We start from the raw sequence: 18,975 nt of genomic DNA, 5'->3' as shown, positions 1-18,975 counted from the left end.
TGTAAATACACAGATAAAAGCATTGCCAAATTACCACATTGGCATTTCGTTTGCAAGTATAATTGATTATTGAGTTTTCGATCAATGAAACGTTTTGCATTTGTTTAGGGAAGCCATTAATCCACAAAATGCTTAAATAAAAATAAAAGTTTGGAACAATTATAGATAAATGGATAATTTGTCAGAAGTATATAAAACTAAATGAAATTTTATTTGAGCATATAATAAGTTTATTCTCGAATTGGTTATATAGTTAATATTCTCAATTATATCTGATTAAAATATTTTGTGGTTTTCATATGTGTTTAAAATTTTCTCGAAAAATTCAACTATCAAAAAGAGTTTGATTTTTGCATTTGTCTTTGGGATTATTCGAATAGGCCGCATAGAAAGTCGAGCAGGAAACAAAAAAAAGATTTCGAGTAGGAACAAAGCTCACCCACACATGCATACATGCAGGACGTTCAGGAAGAACACACGCACAGGAAAACGGAGAGGGTGGACTTTTTGTTTTCGCAGGAAAGAATAAAACCCCTACAAGTGGATGTACAATATACACATACTTACTCACATGGACCCAACCGCATACACATACATACATACATATAGTACACACTCACATGGGATCCTGCTCTAAGGCACAAGGCTCGTAAAACATACCCTTTCTACCGAAAAGCTGAAAAAAATGAGAAACGAGTGCCAAGCATACTCAAGACATACTTGCAATAATTTTATGGCCTGCCAGAGGCCTCGTCTTTATCCACGTCCTGGACCAGGAGCTATGATTACACACAGGAAAATAAATTGGGTATAGATTCCTTAATGATTTTATGCATTAATTAATTAAAAATTGTACGCTTTGCGAAATATTTCCTTAAAATGCGGTAAAGTTCGGTATTAAATGTACGATCATTTGTGCTACGAATGCTATGAATCTATAATTGGATACCGAAACAAAAAAATTATTCAAAAAATTGATTAAGAATTTTTCGGAGGTTAAAACGGGTATAAATTTTAAATATATATTTGTGTTGGTAATTAGTTTATTTATCACTGCTAAATGTCGTAGTTTTCCAAACTCTACGTTGTGATAAAATCAAAAACTTATACCGAAATTTGATACCAATTATTGGGCATTTCTCTCGGTGGCATTCGAGTCGTTAGAGGAGCAATGGAGAGCCATGAAATCAGCGGGGAAAAGCGAAATGGAACCATCTCGGTGAAAAAGGCGATGAGACAGACGGAGACGAAACCAGAAAGCAGTTACATAAAAATCCATGCTGTCGAGCATAAAACAAAAAGCGCCTGGCCAGGAACAACAAAAAGTGTACAAAAGCAAAAAGAACAAAACACAGAAAGGCAAAATAGGGAAAGCAAAAAAAAAAGGGAAAAGGGAGAAAAAAACAACAAAACCAACAAAAAACAACTCTAATTGCAGACACAATGACTCGTGGGGGCGGGGAAATCGGGAGGGAGGGTCCGGGAGAATCCTGGCCAGGACGAATCCTGGAGATTGAACGAGAACGAGTTGCAAGGATTTGCACAGCGCCGCAGGGAAAGATGCCCGCTTCGGTGGCAGACAGACAGACAGACAGCCGAGGCGCATTCATGTGGAATATGAAGCGAAATGTCAATTTGAAGAAATACTATATACATATATATTGTATATATAGATATATACATATATATATTTACCCCCGCCCACTCTGCATATATGTATTTGGGTCTGGGGGCCACAGGGAACAAGACCCCCCGACTAAAGACGAAATTGTTATTCTAATTTGGGATAAGGCTAAATCTGTTTGCTCGCGAAAGGACTTCTCTGATGAAACGCAAACGGGTTTCGAAGGCGACAATGGTTTGGGTTTTTTTTTATAAAAAATGTAAATGCTTATTAAAGTGCAAAAAGGTCTTAAGGGATTTGCGCACCCAAGAAGGCCAGCGGCCCTTTATGAATTTTTGATATCTCTCTGGGATTATTGCTTTTGTTTATGGCAGCTCCCAATTTTAATATACGGTTGCTGAGCTTTTTTCTGCATTTTTATGCGGCCTGTAAATGATGTATGGGCCAGTAAAAGGTTTTATGATCATAAATGCATAATATTTGAAAGAAATTCTAAAGCAGCAATTGCTCCATTTTTTTCTCTAATCGTTTTTGTTTGGAGGAGATTTTTTCATTGATTTCAATGCTCGTGAATAGCTCTTTTTTTATTTAGGATACCATTTCCGCAACTACTTTATTTTTTCCCTAATATTTTGCATTTAAAATTTTTTTCAAAATCAAAATATGATTTTTTAGTTCACCAATAACCAAACTGTAGCACAAGTGATAAATGAATATTAAGTTTAAAATAGAATAAGTTTCTATAAGCTCAAAAATACAATTATAAATGCATAAGCTTGGAATTAAATTTTTAGTAAAAAGTGCTTCGTAAACGGAAAAAGAGAGGAAAACATTTGTAAACGTAAAACTAAAACATCATCAATATAATAAAAAGAAAATATCAAATAAAAACAAAAATTGATATATGTTGTATTTTTATAAGAACCAAAAGATGTTTTTAACAAAATTAAAATTTGCTGTTTTTTGTTCGTTTATAGTTGGATATTATCAATCATTAAAAAATTCTTAATAAAACCATATTCTTTTGTATATTTCATACCTTTTTTTTTATGCATACTTTTTATAGTCAAGAAAAATCTAGTTTATTAATTTTCCAAAAGTTAATTTATAGACAACGAATAATATTGATTTCTAATTATATTTTTATCGATTCCAGACACCACCTGCAGTGAACCGTTCGAGGCGCACCTCCGCGGACCGGGATTTGTGATGGAACCGCCTGGTCGGGTGGAGTTCTCCAATTCCTCGGGCGGTTGGCTGGACTGCTCGGCCTCCGGAAGTCCGCAGCCCACGGTGGATTGGGTGCACGCGGACGGTTCGGCGGTGACCGAGATCCACGGGGTGCGAAGGGTCCTCCGAAACGGAACCCTCGTCCTGATGCCCTTCGCTGCGGCGGCCTATCATCAGGATGTGCACAACACGATCTATCGGTGCATCGCCAGCAATTCCGTGGGTCGCATTGTCTCGCGGGACGTTCAAGTGAGGGCGGGTGAGTAGCTAAAAAAGAACCTCAAATATTAGCACAATTAAATGTATATTATATATATTTATTCAGTGGTGGCCCAGGCCTACAAGGTAGACGTGGAGGTGCTCTCGGCGGCCAGGGGCTGCACCGCCATTCTGCGCTGCGTGGTGCCCACGTTCGTCAAGGAATTGGTGCGAGTGGTCTCGTGGGTTCATGAACCCGCTATCTACATCTATCCCTCGTTGCAAGGCGGTAAGTTTGCCCGCCGGCGGCTCTGTCATCGTCCTTCTGCCCCCGAAAACCGAAAGGAAACGACGCGCAGCTCAGTTCTCAACTCAACTTGGGGCTCAGTCTGCATCCTTGTCCCTGTGAAAAGCCAACAAAGTGCATTGTTTGTTTGCAGTATTTGCCTCACATGTTTGCCTGCTTAACTGCCATTTTCATACCCACCACCTGCTCTCCGGCCCTCTTGGTCCTTTGGTGCATAATTAACATTGTCCTTTAGCAATTTGAGACGAGCCTTTGGCTTGCCTTAACCCACTCCCCCAAAAGAGTGACGGTGCCACTCCTGGTTGTCTATATTACAAAGACGCTTTTCCTTTTCCCTCTTTTCTCTTTCGCAAATTCGTTATTTCTGGCCGGCTTTTGTGGCGGGTAAACTATTCGGAAAGGTCAAGAGTGTCTGGCGGAAGATCTAAATCAGAATCATGCGACAGAATAGGGGCATCCATCTTGATAAATCCTGTCAGCAGGAATTGCCTTTTGAAACTCTGCTCTTCAGTTTTTTATTCGTTCTATTCACTTTAATTTTCTTTATTTCTTATATTTTTTATTGATATAGTATGTTGTAATTCTGCAGACTTAAACAATTTTTAATAAAAAGCTCGTTAATTTCTCTTTACATCCGCAGAAAACAATATAGTATTTATAAAAAAAATCAGGGAACAAAAGTATTTTTTTTTTATTTAAAAGAGGAAACACATTGAATTTCTGTTATTGCCTTTTTATTTATTTTATTTATTTTTTCTTAGTTTGAATAAGTTTAAAATCATCAATGATGGAAGTTCTTTATTGAATTTTAAATCTGAATAGCGGATCAATGTATTCAGGATTAGTTTTTATTCATGATATAGTAAAGTATATTAAGTCAAGTTTAGGTTCCTAACTTTTTCTCTTCCTTCCCAATTATGAATGAAAAATTCCCTGTCAGGTTTTTAAAGTGGTTTTGAGGCAACTCCTCTTCCTTGTGCAGTGGATTTATCACCTTTTTCCTTCTTCATCTTCCTCAGATGGAAAATTCCACTTGCTGCCCACCGGCGAGCTGCTCATCCACAATCTGCAGGAGAGCGACGAGTCGCAGTCGTTCCGCTGCCGCAGCATGCACCGCCTCACCCGCCAGGTGGTCGTCAGTTCGCCCACCCGACTGCGTATTAATTGTGAGTATACCCAGACCCCAAAACCCAGAACCGAAAACCCGAAAACCGAAGGACCAAACCCAAAGCGAACCGAATGGGACCGCACCAATGTCGCATATACCATATATCTCCATCATCATCTCTATCATCTCTCGCCGCAGCGCATCGCGGCATCATTTCGCCGAGCGTGGTCGAGCACACGGCTCATGTGCAGGTGTCGCAGGACGAGGGCGCGGTGCTCCTGTGCGTCGCCCAGGGATGTCCTTCGCCCGAATACAGGTGTGTATAGTTGCCGCAAATCGATGGCATCCACCCAGGGGACTTCCCCCATCCTCTATCCCCCATCCCCCCATCCTTTATCCTTTATCCCCTTTCCACGAGTCAGTCACTCATTCGGTCGCTGAGAGCTTTAGCACACATTTCTGGCGAAACTTTTGACGTTGACAGGTCCTGCCCGCACAAACACTATCACACCGAGCTATTAGTTATTAGTGCACTGGGGGAAACTAAAGGATGTTGGGTTGAGGAAAACATTGATTTGACAGGTCTTCTCTCGGGAATTGCTATATACCTTGACCCAATAAAAAATACTTGTTTCCCGATTTTTTTAATCAGAGAAAACAAAATTAATATTAAAATATAAGTGTGCAGATTATTTAACGTTCCATTCCTTAAAATAATAAGAATTTTCAAGAATTGTAAAGAAGAGTTCAGTACGTCTTTTTTATTAAATGGGGTAATTTTCTTTTTTATTTTTCTCAAATGGGTTCTAGATAAAAACCGAAGATTTTTTTTATATTCGCTTAACATGAATCACATTTAGTTCAAGAAGAAATTATTTTCTTTAATTGAAAATACAAAATACCGACTTTTGTGTATTATATAAAGGATGTAGCTTCTATATTTAAATCTCTTCTTTTAAATTAAAAACTTTAAGTAATTTCCCCCCGTGCAGCGCCAGTCATGCAACGCTGGTGGTGTGAGTTAATTGGAACGCATACATCTATAAAATGTGCGGCCAGGGCATTTAGTTTGCCAGCCAAATAAATAAACAACCGCTCAAGGGGTCAAAGGCAAAGGCAAAAACAGAGGAGAAGATGAGGAGTGAGGGGGGTGAAGTCGGTGAGCTGACGTGCACATTATTTTGTAAAATGTGTCTAAAGAGTTGGCAACGTGTTGCCTTAATTGAAATGTGAGCTAAAAGCGTTAGTTAACTTTCTCGACAGCCGACGGGTCGTATGCGTTATGCAGCGTAACGTACACCCTTTCAACGCTTTGGAAAAACAATGGCCTAGGACCCGGGTAATGATGAGTGTATATAATATATGTAGTAGGGATAGGGAAAGTCTGCTGCCACATCGAACCCACTGACAGCGTGTATGTGGCCATAATGACGCTTTGATAAGCAGACAAGTAATGCAAGATCTGATGGGTTTTTACAGGGGGAAAGGAAGGACGAGGACGACAATGTCAGACTGCTGACGGAAAACAAAAGAATCTATAAGCTGCGGGATGGTCGGGTGCTCATATAGATAGATTGCCGTGCCATGGGGAAAAACTTGTAGCCATTTCATAATTAATACAGCACAGCGGGACGAGGTCCTGCGAGAAGAGGGATAATGAGCGAGGCAAAGGATTAATGCAACATTAAACAAAGGCATCCCCCACAAACACAGACAGACGGGGATGAGCGATAAAGGATAAAGAATGCCAAAGGTAGTCGCTCCTTCAGGCCTTGAACTTCGCTCGCTTAACTGATAGTTCCATCGAAAATACCCTTTCATTACTCTGCCAAACTGTGACAGCCATCGGATGCTAGATTTGCTGAGGAAAAACCAGCTGCTCTGTGATAAATGGGATACAGCTGCCCAGAAGCTGAACTCCATTAATTAAAGTCATTCCGAAAAAGGCAGCCATGCTTGAATTACAGAGCTGAGGTTTTAATTATGAATGTGAGCAGGGAAAAAATTCGGATTTTTCGTTCTTTAATATTGTAACTTACAGAAGGTTGTTTAAAAATATTTAAAAATTTTTTTAAGTTGGTTTAATTTAACGGGTTTGAGATTCGAAGTTTTACAAGCAGGACTTTGAGTTATCCGGTTTTTTTAGATTAAAAAAAATTCTACTTGCTCTTTTTACTAAAAAAAATAATATTATTACATGTACTTTTTTTGTCCAATAAAAAATCATTGTTTAGCGAAATAATTTTTTTCCCCTACAAATGCGAACAAATGAGTAAACTTGTAGTTGTGGCACCGAGAGTATTTCTATTGATTTTTCAATTCAAAATTAAATTTTGCTGCGGAACGAATATTTCCCAGACTGCATTGAACAATGGAATAGATTGCAATAACCACAGCTCCCTGCTGTTTTCTCTTTTTAAAATTTCGAATTGAAAAACGCGATTAATGGAGTCGATTTACAATAGTCTGATCCACATAAATCTTCGACTTTTCCATCCCCTTCATGCAGTTGGTACACCCACAATGGAGCTGGACCTCTGCCCGTGCTGAGTGGTCCTCGTGTCCGGCTGCTCGGCCCCATCCTGGCCATCGAGGCCGTAACCGGCGAGGATTCCGGCGTCTACAAGTGCACGGCCGGCAATGTGGGCGGCGAGGCGAGTGCCGAACTCCGTTTAACAGTGGCCACGCCCATCCAAGTGGAAATCTCACCGAATGTCCTCAGTGTTCACATGGGCGGCACCGCGGAGTTCCGCTGCCTGGTCACCAGCAACGGCAGCCCGGTGGGCATGCAGAACATCCTGTGGTACAAGGACGGGCGCCAGCTGCCCTCCTCGGGCCGCGTCGAGGACACGCTGGTGGTGCCGCGGGTGAGCCGCGAGAACCGCGGAATGTACCAGTGCGTGGTGCGGCGGCCCGAGGGCGATACGTTCCAGGCCACCGCCGAGCTCCAACTGGGAGGTGAGTTTAAACATAGTGAAAACGGTAGAGGAAAAACTAAAGTTCTAGAGGGATTTTAAAGACACCTTTAGGCCTCTTTTAAAATTTAATTTATATAATATCTAAAACAAAAATTTATTTCATTTTTAATAAATTTATTTCATTAATAACCATAAGATACTAATATTTATTTTTTTTTAAAATATTATTAAACTAAAATTGATATAAAGCTAAATGCTTGATTTTTTTAAATTTATTTAATACTTTACAATTCATGCGAAAATTTGGCAAATAATTCTGTTAAGATACCCTAAAAATATTTATTGAAGGCATCTTCTAAAGTAACTATTTTAATTTTTAGCCCACATTATTAAAAATTTATCATAATATGAATTTGAATAATTAACTTTATAAAATTAATTAATTTAAAAATTGAATTAAGTTATTAAGGGCCTCCACTTTTGTAAAGGTATAGTTTTCTTTCCAACTGATTTAAAAAATTGAATTTTTTTTTTAAATTTTCATAATAATTATGACAATCGACTTTATATCATAAACTTTTATTTTCAGAAAGTATAGAAGTTTAGTAAGCATTTAAATATTTTTTTTTGTAAATCTTTTTCCCCCGTTTGGAGTTCTTTGATTTTTGCGGAGGGCATAATGCCCCCCGTGAATGCGACTAGCTTATGTTTAAAATATTAATGTGACCTCCTGCCACCGCTCTCTCTGTCTCTCTCTCTCTCTCTTTCTGCTCCACAGATGCGCCGCCCGTGCTGCTCTACAGCTTCATCGAGCAGACTTTGCAACCGGGACCAGCTGTGAGCCTCAAGTGCTCCGCTGCCGGCAATCCTACGCCGCAAATTTCATGGACACTGGACGGATTTCCGCTGCCATCAAACGGAAGGTAATTGAACTTGTTGAAAGCGGGGCTGAAAGGGGGGTGCAAATAGGGGGCCTGAAAAGGGGAGTTGGGAGGTAGAAAGGGGGAAGGGGGAGGGGGCTTGGCAATGGCAGAGGCGGCACTGCGGGCGCCCTGCAAAAATTTATCTCAACTGCGGCTCCCGACTGTGGCTGCGGTTGCATTTATTGCACTCGTTTTGTATATGTGTGTGTGTATTATGTGTGTGTGTGTGAGTTTGTGTTTCTTCTGCCTTTTTTCCCCCGTTGGCTTTCTTTTTTTTTGCGCTTTCCTTTCAAAAACATTGCCGCACGAATATATAGAAAAACATATACATATATAGAAAGTGGCTGCCGACTGCCGCGCCTACAAAGGTGGGTGGTTTGGGGGGCGGCCTCGTCTGCTCCAGCGTTCATTCACTCCTGGTTTTTCTGCGACTGTAAATGTATCTGTATCTGAGTCCGCAGCCGCAGCCGTACGTGTATCTGAATCTGCTTCTGTATTTGTGTGTGGAGTCTGGCCCAAGGTTTCGACTTTGCCTTTCTATTTGTTAATTAAGCAACGGTCGTCGGTCGGCCAAACCGGCAGTAGCCTTACGCATTTAATTGCATTTTTAGCTGGCCCGTTGCCAACTAAATTGAATCGGCAGGCAGGCAGGCAGCTCTTTAATGACATTGACATTTGCATTGGCCGAATAAAATCGAGCAGATCGCTTCAAATTGAATCCAGACTCCGCAAACACTCGGTTTGCTGGCACCACTGCTGCTAGCAAATAAAATGCAACAGCGAATCGATTGATTGGCAATTCGGTATGCGACATTGTCAGCGGCATTCGTTTGAATTTTATCTTACTCTCTTACCTGCCGGGGAATCCTTTTTCTTTTTTATTGATTTTTTTTGGGTTGGTTGGGGCAGTCCTGGTTCATTTGCAGTTCGTTGGCAGCTGCCACTAATTGTTTGAGTTACGTCTGTAATGATTTGCAAGTCAAAGTTTTCGCCCGCCCACTGTTGACTTCTGTTGTTGATTAAAAATACCATCACCATCCTGGAAATCAGCAGCTTTTTATTTGCCCTCGCTTTTCGGTTTTTGCTGCTGTGATGCTCAGTGATGCAGACCAGCGCAGAATAAAATGCTGCAAATAGAAACTAAGGCAGCCGTGTCCTGATTGTTGTCCTTCGTCGCCCAGCTGTGCAATATTTTAATTAAAACTTATGCAATATGTCGAGAGTGGGAGATAAGATTTTATGAACTTGATGGGATACCCTATCCTTTTATTTTGTAGCTTTAGTAAAATAAAAAAAAAATTGTGTACTGAATTTGAAAAATATTGTGTTAAAATACATGCAATGATGTTTTAATTTATTTTTATTTTCTAATTTTTTTAATTTCTTTAAGAAAAGGGTAAAACAGTATAAATTTCATTTAAATAAATCTATGAACATATTTTTATTCTCACCAAAAATTATTTTATGCCTCCTTTAAAAACAAAAATTTTAGGGTAAAATATTTTGCTTCGTCTTCTTCTTAAAAAGTTAATTTAACTCAAACATATGTTTCAAAAACCCTTAAAAATGTTTTTTTGGACTAAAGTCTCTACATTCTAAAATAAATTGTATTTTTGTAGTTCCCACACATTTATATTTGTAAGCTTTTATTTAAAGACCTTATATACAATGCAAACTAAAAGACCTCAACCTCCATTAGTCTTAAGCCATTTAAAAGTTCATAAAAATATGACTGGATTTTATACATGCAAAGCACTTGAAGCTGCAACTTGAGGGCATCGTCATGAATTTGCTTCGCTCAAGTGGTCATCCTTTCTGGGTCCTTCAGTCTTGACCATTCCATCCATCCATCCATTTCACTGGAGGATGAGGGCAAGAGCAGGAAGATGGAAGATGGCTTGACCACAAGGCAAAATTGATTACGAAAAATTTGTGTGTTGTATGCGGTCGGTGCGAAAATTTGCTTTCGGAAAAGTTGTTGCGGACATGCAGACGCCGTTGGCCTTAATTTAAAAGTTATCTGAGCAACACAATTTTGACACATAATACCCGCAGGCATTATCCTGGCGTCGTTGGCAACCTAATTTGCCAGCCGGCAACATCCTTCGCAATGCTGCACAAATTCTCCTGTGCTGTTTGCGTTGTTATTGCTGAGTTTTAAGTGGTTTACATTATTCGGTTTAAAGGTATATCAACTTGGTAAGTGTATTTATTTAATACACAGACACACCATCACACACACACACACTCACACCGGTCGGAGTGGCAGACAGACTGGCAAACAGGCAAGTTGTTGGAAAAGTGGGAGGGGAAAATGGAGGGGAAAATGGGTGGAAAACCTGGGGGGAGGGGAGGCTGACGCCTTCGGGCGGAAATTAAATGATTGCGCGCACGAGGTAACGCAACACTCAAACGCTCATTTTACGCCATTTTCAAAAGTTTGTCTGCAACGGTGCCAGAAACTCAGGCCCACGCCGTCGAGGAGACGCCTTCCTCCTCCTCCTCCTCCTCCTCTGGTTTTCCCCGGCATTTCCCCTCAGCAGTTTCCCTCCCCCTCCGCTTTTCCTGTGGAGCTGCCAAGACGTCGACGGAGGCGTGTGTGCGTGATGCGTTTGTCTACAACTGCAGGCGTTATGGAAATGTGTGTAATTTTGGCCTAAATGAGAAAACGCTTAAGCTGCACGAAGGAGCGTTTTTAAGCAAGATAATGCCATGTGAATTAGAGTAGACCCTGTTTGTCTGTAGATTTTTGGGTCGTATTTTCACTGAATCACGTAACAGGTGAAGTCCCCTGTAAATTTCACAATAAATCTCCACCACAAATGGGTAAACTTTTGATTAATTTTTCTTTGGTTTAAAAGTTTGCTTTAAGCAATTGAGATCTTTATGAATTGTAAGATATTAGGTTAAGATCATAAAGGGTTTAAAAACTGGGGATTCCAAACTAAAAAAAAACAATCAAATTATCTTAAGAAAAGTATGTTGCGTTAATCCAAATCCAAAACTTTTAATGAATATAATTATAATCAACGTACCTTATCATTTTAAAGGTTTTAAAATTGTTTCCTTTTTTCGAAGCTGCTCCAAGTATTTAATTAATCCCATAACACATAATTTGACTATAATAATTTTCAATATAACTCATAAAAGTCCACCCATTTACGGATACCCAAGCTCATAATCTGAACCTGCAAACTAACCTGATTGGGCTCCAAGTGCAAACTTGATTCGCGAAAATTGAAATTCATATTTTTCCGTAAACTTTGCGCCACGAAACTTTCCGCCTGAGCCTCTAAGTTGTGCCACAAACTGCAAGTGGCACCTCTTGAATTTCTTGTTCCTGCTTCCTTTTTCGGCTGGCTGGCTGGTTGGCTTGCTGGTTGGAATTAAGCCACCCACTGAGCCGGGCACTCACTCTGCAATCAGCTAAAACAGCACACAAAAGCCGCGCCAAGCTATTAGGTTTATATTGTTGCGACCAAAGCGTTTTACGCTCCACACACACTGCCAAACACACACACACTCTCACAGAAACACACTTACACACACGCGCAGTTAAACTTCTGCAATGCCGTTTAAGCCGGCGTTATGTGGATGCGGATGCGGACAAGTGGGGTATGCGGATGCGGATGCGGATGCGAGTGCGGATGTGTGCGACTTTGTTGCAATTTTGTCCTCGCCATTGTTTCAACGCGCTCAAGTGCTGCAGTCCACGAGTCTGAGTGTCTCCCTCTTCGTCCTTCCTCCTTCCGCTGCCTCAGCTTCATTTTCATTTAACTACAGTTACAGTTGCTGTGCTGTTTTTACAGGCCTGGGCACACTCCATAAAGATTTTTCGGCTTGACTTGGCCACTCTTTCTGGGGAAATCAGCGTTTGCCGGCCGGGCTTATGCATTCATAAGCCCCACGATTCCCCTTCACTTTCCCCTCACATTTTTTTCCCTCACTTTTCGAGCCACCGGATGCGGTTGCTGCAAAAGTTAATTAAAATTGTAATTACTTTGCCTTCGCCCATTATTGTTCCGGCTCCGGCTCCGGCTCCATCTACATCTCCAACTCCAACTCTGGTTTCCAACTGCGGCCGTAATGCCAATTGAAAAGTTGCCACCGAGCCGGGCCACAAACTAATGAGCCGGCGGGTGCTAGCTTGCTGGCTTTCTGGCTTAGATGGCAATCCCCCGGTCATATAAGATGCCGCTGAAGCCGATTGTTCGAGTGCCACATGGCGTATGCGTAACAATGTTGCCTGTAATTAATGTCTGTGCCAATAAGGCGAGGCGAGGCAAACAAAAGGAACAAACGCAGAACTTAATGCCGACTTGAGCGCCTCCTGAAATCCTTTTTTCCTTTCATTATTTGAGCTCAGCCATTAAGTGGAAGTTGTGTTTGTGTGCGTGTGGCTGTTTCTCTGTGTAAGTGTGTGTGGAAATATTCGTGGGCGTGGCACATGACATTGACAGCAATATGGAAACTATGCTAAGCCCCGACAGCTCCGACTGACAGCCTTCATTACGACTAAATATGGCAGAGAAATACGAAAGAAAAAAATGCGAAAAATACGAGTAAATGCGAAAAACTAGCGCAGAAATACGACAAAAACAAAATGAAGCCTACAGCCAAAAGGGATTTGGGTCAGGCTGCATTTTTGAAGTGTGCCTAGCTGATGAGTGTGCAAGTGCAGTGGGCTGTGCGGAGCTCGCTTAAATATGCAGCGCCAGCTCGCAAAAAAAAATACAACAAAAAAAAAAAACACATGAAAACAAGAAAACAATTGTAGAACACCCGCACATTGCGCATACGCCGCGTGGCACCCGCTGAAATCGCAACCAGCCCAATATTAATGTGTTTTTTGTGCTCTCATCCAAAACCAAAACCCTGTTTTATTTTTGTTGTTTTTTGTTTTGCCATTGCAGATTTATGATCGGACAATACATCACCGTGCATGGCGATGTAATTAGTCATGTTAACATAAGCCACGTCATGGTCGAGGATGGTGGCGAGTACGCCTGCATCGCCGAAAATCGGGCAGGACGAGTGCAGCATGCGGCCCGCTTGAATATTTATGGTATGTTGTATTCTCACTTAGAAGGGCTCACTCAGACACACAGATGCACAAAGAAAAAATATCACAAAAACTGGGGGTTGAGTGTTTAGTAAGTGGTTGTAGTGCAGCGCTTGGCAACCTAAGCTTTATATTATAGTTATGCAAAAAAATAGAATATCCTTTGGAGTTTGTGATGCTTTAACAGCATCGTTTTCAATTGAAATACATTTAAGATTTATAGTGAAAAAGTTACGTTTACTGGAATTAACGGATAAAAAATATTATATAAGTTTAAACATATCTAACTTGAATTGAATTATTATTATATTCCGCTTATATTAATTCTATAAATGCTATCAAATGTGTATAGTGTTTTAGAGTCTATAAATGAGTATACTGACTGCTGATAAAACTATATGTATTTTTATAATAAGTTAATGATTGAATTTGTATGATTTTAGGTATTCTTATAACTGTATCTTCGAAGTTCCATTAGTACCTAATTTTAAATTAATTTAGTAAACATACACTTTTGATAATACCAGAAAGAGTAAATTAGGCATAAATAAGTTAAGACCTGATCCAATTTTTAACCACTACTTAACCAATTTTTTGGTGGTTGTGTATAAGTAATATTTAAATATTTTCCATTTTCCCTCTGTGCAGATACAAATATGGCCAGCTACTTACACATGCACTTAAACGTTCTCCCTGCTCGAGGCTGCGTCCTTTTTTCCTTTTGGCATTTGCCTACTTTTGCTTGATTTTGTTTTACAACACGTTTGCCATGTTCTCCATTCCCCCTTCCCCCTTTCCCCCCGCTTCCCCCCTTTTTGGCCAGATCCTTTGGGCTGTGCCGCCCCGCCCCCTCGAAGTTTACTTTTGTGCCTTTGCAGCAGTGAAGTGTTGTTCGAGGCGCACACTTTTGTTGAACATGGCTCTCGGCTCTCGGCTGGCTGCAGTGCTTTCCCCCATGGCGAAAACCCACTTGCCGGGCTCGAAAAGCCACCCGAAAAGCCGGCCCAGCTTCCAGTTTTCAGTTCTCCGGTTCTCCGTTCCCAGTTTTCAGTTTCCCCAGCAGCAGCACGCGCACCATCTGCCTTGTTTTTGCAAGAAATCAAATATTTTTGTGTCGCCAGGCAAACAAAATGGCGTTGCCAGCGAGCAAGGATCTTGGAGCAGGAGCAAGGAGTGCAAACACAAAACGACAGCGGCGGCAAAAACTGCGCCATGTTTACAAAGTTTTGCAGTGAAAAAGTTGAAAAATAAAGTCAAGTAAATTCACGAATGAAAAAAATACATCCCCTCTCGACTAAACGATGCTCTGCTGTGCTGGCAAAATGCTCTCCCTGTTCGACATTTATCACTGGCATCAAATGAACCAAGGCATGCCTTATCCTTCGGATAAAGTTAAAGACCCAAGTGATTTCGCATGATAATCAAATAAAAACAAAAAAAAAAGTGTGTCAGAAGTAGAGCCTTTCGAGCCCTTTGACAATTTCCGCATACCCTGCAAACATTGTTTGCCGCTGAAGCTGAAAAAAAGAGAGGAGGAGGGAATGATTCCCCCGTCTCCACCATCCACCATCATCATTTAGTTTAAAGCTCAGCGATGTCGCTGATTGCGCGACTTGGTAATGGCGGTGATTACAAAAATATCTTCGCACTCTCCGCCCCAAAAACACGGACACAGAGACCACGTATGACATGCTCGAAAATTATGCATATTCCGCAGAAAAAAAAAACGAAGGAAAACCCAGCTCAGCCCACAAGGCAACCAGAGGAGTCGCTCCTTCAGCCGCCTTCAGCCGGCGGAGTCGACAGTTGCTGCATTATTTCCTTCCACGCTCCCGAAAAGTGTTTTGGCTGAGGGCACAGGCACGGGCAGACAGGACGAAACCAGCCAGGATATGCATATTACATTGTGCCTCGCTTCCTGTTGTCTGCACGGAGAAAAAAATGCTAAGAATATAGGGAGTTATTTGAGGGATTAATAAATTTAGAAATGAATTGATTGTAAATCACACAATGTTTCACACAAAATATTTTGTCTAACTTGTTGCCTGCATTTTTCGAATCAAGATTTTTTAAAGTATTATCTGGTTATGAAGTTACGACTTATTAGGTATAACAATCTATAGATTAATTTCAGCTACACATCTAACTTAGTTTATTATTAATATTTGATAAGAAGCAACCTGTGTTTCTTATAATTTTATTTTAAGCTTTACACCTCATTTGATTTATTTATTTATACGTTTGAGTAAAAAACATTATTGAGTCTTAAATAATCCGTCACACATATTAAGAAATATTTTTAAGAAATACTTGCTTATATCTTAATCAATCAAATTTTCTCTGGTTAAGGAAAATAAAATCTAGTACTTATTTAAATCTAAAAAATAGACAAAATATATTTTGACTAACTTTAAGTAGTACCTAAGTTTGCTGATATTTTTTCTGAGTGCATCTGCTCCTTGCGGTTCCCGCTGGGCTGTTGTGTATGTAGTTGTTTGCTGCATTATTAAAAAAGCAACGTGCGCGCAAATCTGTTAAGCATTTGCATTCCCCCAAAGCTTCACATATATTCTACATGTGTGCCTGCGCTCCTCCGTTTTTCCATCTGGAGTATTTCCTTACAAAACCCCCTGCTTTTTGCTTTCGTCACAGGTCTTCCGTACATTCGACTGATTCCGAAGGTAACCGCCGTCTCCGGCGAGACATTGAATCTGAAGTGCCCGGTGGCCGGCTATCCCATCGAGGAGATCCACTGGGAACGCGGTGGCAGGGAGTTGCCCGATGATATACGGCAGCGGGTTCAGCCGGACGGCTCGCTGACCATCAGTCCGGTGCAAAAGAACTCCGATTCCGGCGTGTACACCTGCTGGGCGAGGAACAAACAGGGTCACAGTGCCCGGCGGAGTGGCGAGGTGACGGTCATAGGTTAGTATGTGCTGCCACAAAGCACAAAAAAACTAAAAAAAAATACGAAAAAAAAAACCAAACTAAAAACCCAAAAGAAAACCCTTTGAAAAACACACACAAAAAAACAGTATATGAAGTAGAGGAGGTCGAGGTTGGTTTCTTTCACAGCTTTTTCCCCAACGATGACATCAAGAGCAGCGGGCCACGAAAACGAAGTGAAAATTGCATTTTAATTATTAACAGCAAACTAAGTAGTTTCCTATGGCGCTTCAAGTTGTTCCAACCTTTTTGCCAACCTTTTTTGCATTTGCCTTCGCCTTTTTCGGATTCAGCTTAATTTTGTTTTGTTTTTGGCTCTCAGCCGGTTGTTTGTGTACTCTTTTTTTTAGCCGCCGCCGCTCTAATTAAATATGCGCAATAATCTAAGCTTAAAAGTTGGTAAATTAAAAAAGGAGAAGCCGAAGGAGGAAGAGATCCCCCTTTTTTTATTCCCCATTCATGTTAATCCTAATGAATTCGCGCCCTAATGAAGCGCTGTGCTGATTACATTTTCATAAATCGCCAACCCATTTTTTTCGGGTTGGCTGTGATTGCTCCTTTGGCTTCTGCTTTTTTGGCTCATCAATCCTTGGCTGATCCTTGCAGTGCCGCCGAAGCTCAGTCCCTTCCAAACGAACATCCTGCAGCTGAACATGGGCGATCGAGCCTCGCTCACCTGTTCGGTGGTCAAAGGTGACCTCCCGTTAACGATCAATTGGCGAAAGGATGGCCGACCCATCGATCCCACGCAACATATGTCCGTGAAGCAGGTGGACCAGTACAACAGCATCCTGGTGATCGAGAATCTCGGAAGCGATCACACCGGCAACTATTCCTGTGTGGTGCGCAATTCCGCCGCCGAGGTGGAAAATTCGCAAGCTCTGCTGGTCAACGGTAAACATAATGACGAGCGAGTCCTGTATTCCAATATACAGTATCCAGTATTCCAGTTTACGTAATCCCGTTTAGTTGCAAGTAGTTGAGTTTCCTTTCGAATGCACTTTGATTCACGTACCATGTAACACAGAACCATTGAACTGCATATCCATCTATACATATTATATATATATCCTTGCTATCCTTTGTAAATGATGTTTCCACTTTCGGAATGTTTGTACAAGATTAAGTAGCGTTTTCATTCGAATGTGTTAACAAAACTGCGAAGGTTTACAGACCCGAAGGTTTACCCAAAATCAAAATCGGCTAAGAGGTTAAAGGTCAACGTGGGAGTCTCCGAATCGACGGTTGGCGGTTTCACAAATGCGGCCAATGAGGAGTGCCGAGTGTCCTAACCCGTTTCGCCTGATCTTTCCTCTTGCAGTGCCGCCGAGCATAGAACCGTTCGCCTTCCAGGAGGGCTTGGCCGAGGGCATGCGGACGAGGACCGTCTGCGGTGTTTCGCGGGGCGATCCGCCCCTGAAGCTCATCTGGCTGAAGGACGGCGATCCGCTGCCGGAGCTCTTGGGGGCCAATGTGACCATGCTTGACCAGTACAGCTCCCTGCTCAGCATTCCGTCGCTGTCGGCCACGCATTCCGGCGAGTACACGTGCGTGGCCAAGAACCCGGCGGCCGAGATCAAGTACACGGCCCTCTTGCAGGTCAAAGGTAGCGTACTAGCGTACCCATCCACACACACGACACACACACATACAGCCACACCAAACGCAAGAAGAGAATAAGATTAAATAGATAGTAGTGTGGCCAGGTCATCGAATGAATCAAAAAGTAATGCCATTTTGAACATATCGGAAGTATTTCCTTCAAATTTATTGATCCAAAATTCTGCCATTCTCCAAAAATATCAATGTTAAACAAATTCAAACAGTTTTTTAAATTCAAAAATAAATTTGAAACATTTTTAAACGTAATAATATTAATAAATATTTAACTTCAAAAAGATCTTAGCTTTATTGCAAAAATGTCAATGTAAGAATTTGTTGAGTTGAAAATAGCAGTTTAAAAAAAACAATTCTTATATGGAATTTAGATAAATAATTCTTCAAAAAAGTGTTTCTCAAACATATTTCCAAAAAAAAATTTGATTTAGTATTACAAATTATTATGACCAATAATGGCGATATTATTTCTCTTCACACACCAAAAACCACACACACTCAAATACAAAACACACACCAACAAACTAAGCGAACTTCACTTGCCCCTCAATAACTTTTTGCTTTCCCGCTGATGTATTCAAGAAGAGCTTCTTAATGGTATTTTCAGTTGTTGATGATATTTTTGGTTGATTTTTAAACAACAATGAGAACTGGGTTAGCCCAGCATTTTGGGAGCTCCTCGGTAGCTCCGGTGCAGCTGAACGTTGCCCAGCCCGAAGGTGCTTTGATTTTTTGACTCTCACTACGAAAACTAACTACTAATCCCCCCGAAAAAAAACGATAACCCCCTATCATATAAAAACGTACCGCTTAAAACCCCCCGAAAAAACCCTACTAATCTACAATTAAGAGTTCCCCGCCACCCTTAAGTCGCTTTGGCACGCTGTGGGTTTTTTTGACAACCGTCTCACCAGGTAAACCGTTTTAACTGCACTGCTTCTTATGCGCTTCGTAACCAAAAATCTAACAAACTAAGTATAAAGCTTATGAATATCTCTTTTGATTTGCTGCCTATAATTTTGAACCGCTTCTTACACGAAAA

General features: G+C 41.0%; 1 protein-coding gene across 1 annotated transcript in view; it reads left to right on the top strand.

Annotated features, from left to right (window-relative positions):
* Nucleotides 1-18,975, top strand: part of LOC108089496 (Down syndrome cell adhesion molecule-like protein Dscam2) — a 34,649-nt gene that overhangs the window by 4,132 nt on the left and 11,542 nt on the right. The window contains 9 exon segments of the mRNA XM_043207689.1: nt 2,781-3,113; nt 3,180-3,341; nt 4,379-4,525; nt 4,666-4,783; nt 6,977-7,425; nt 8,164-8,308; nt 13,222-13,373; nt 16,023-16,295; nt 17,638-17,922. Coding sequence (XP_043063624.1) covers nt 2,781-3,113; nt 3,180-3,341; nt 4,379-4,525; nt 4,666-4,783; nt 6,977-7,425; nt 8,164-8,308; nt 13,222-13,373; nt 16,023-16,295; nt 17,638-17,922 — 2,064 coding nt within the window.

The sequence above is a fragment of the Drosophila ficusphila genome, unplaced genomic scaffold, assembly GCF_018152265.1.
Source record: "Drosophila ficusphila isolate 14025-0441.05 unplaced genomic scaffold, ASM1815226v1 contig_286, whole genome shotgun sequence".
NCBI lineage: Eukaryota > Metazoa > Arthropoda > Insecta > Diptera > Drosophilidae > Drosophila > Drosophila ficusphila.
The sequence above is the reverse complement of the archived record's forward strand: the minus strand, read 5'-3'. Positions and strand labels throughout refer to the sequence as shown.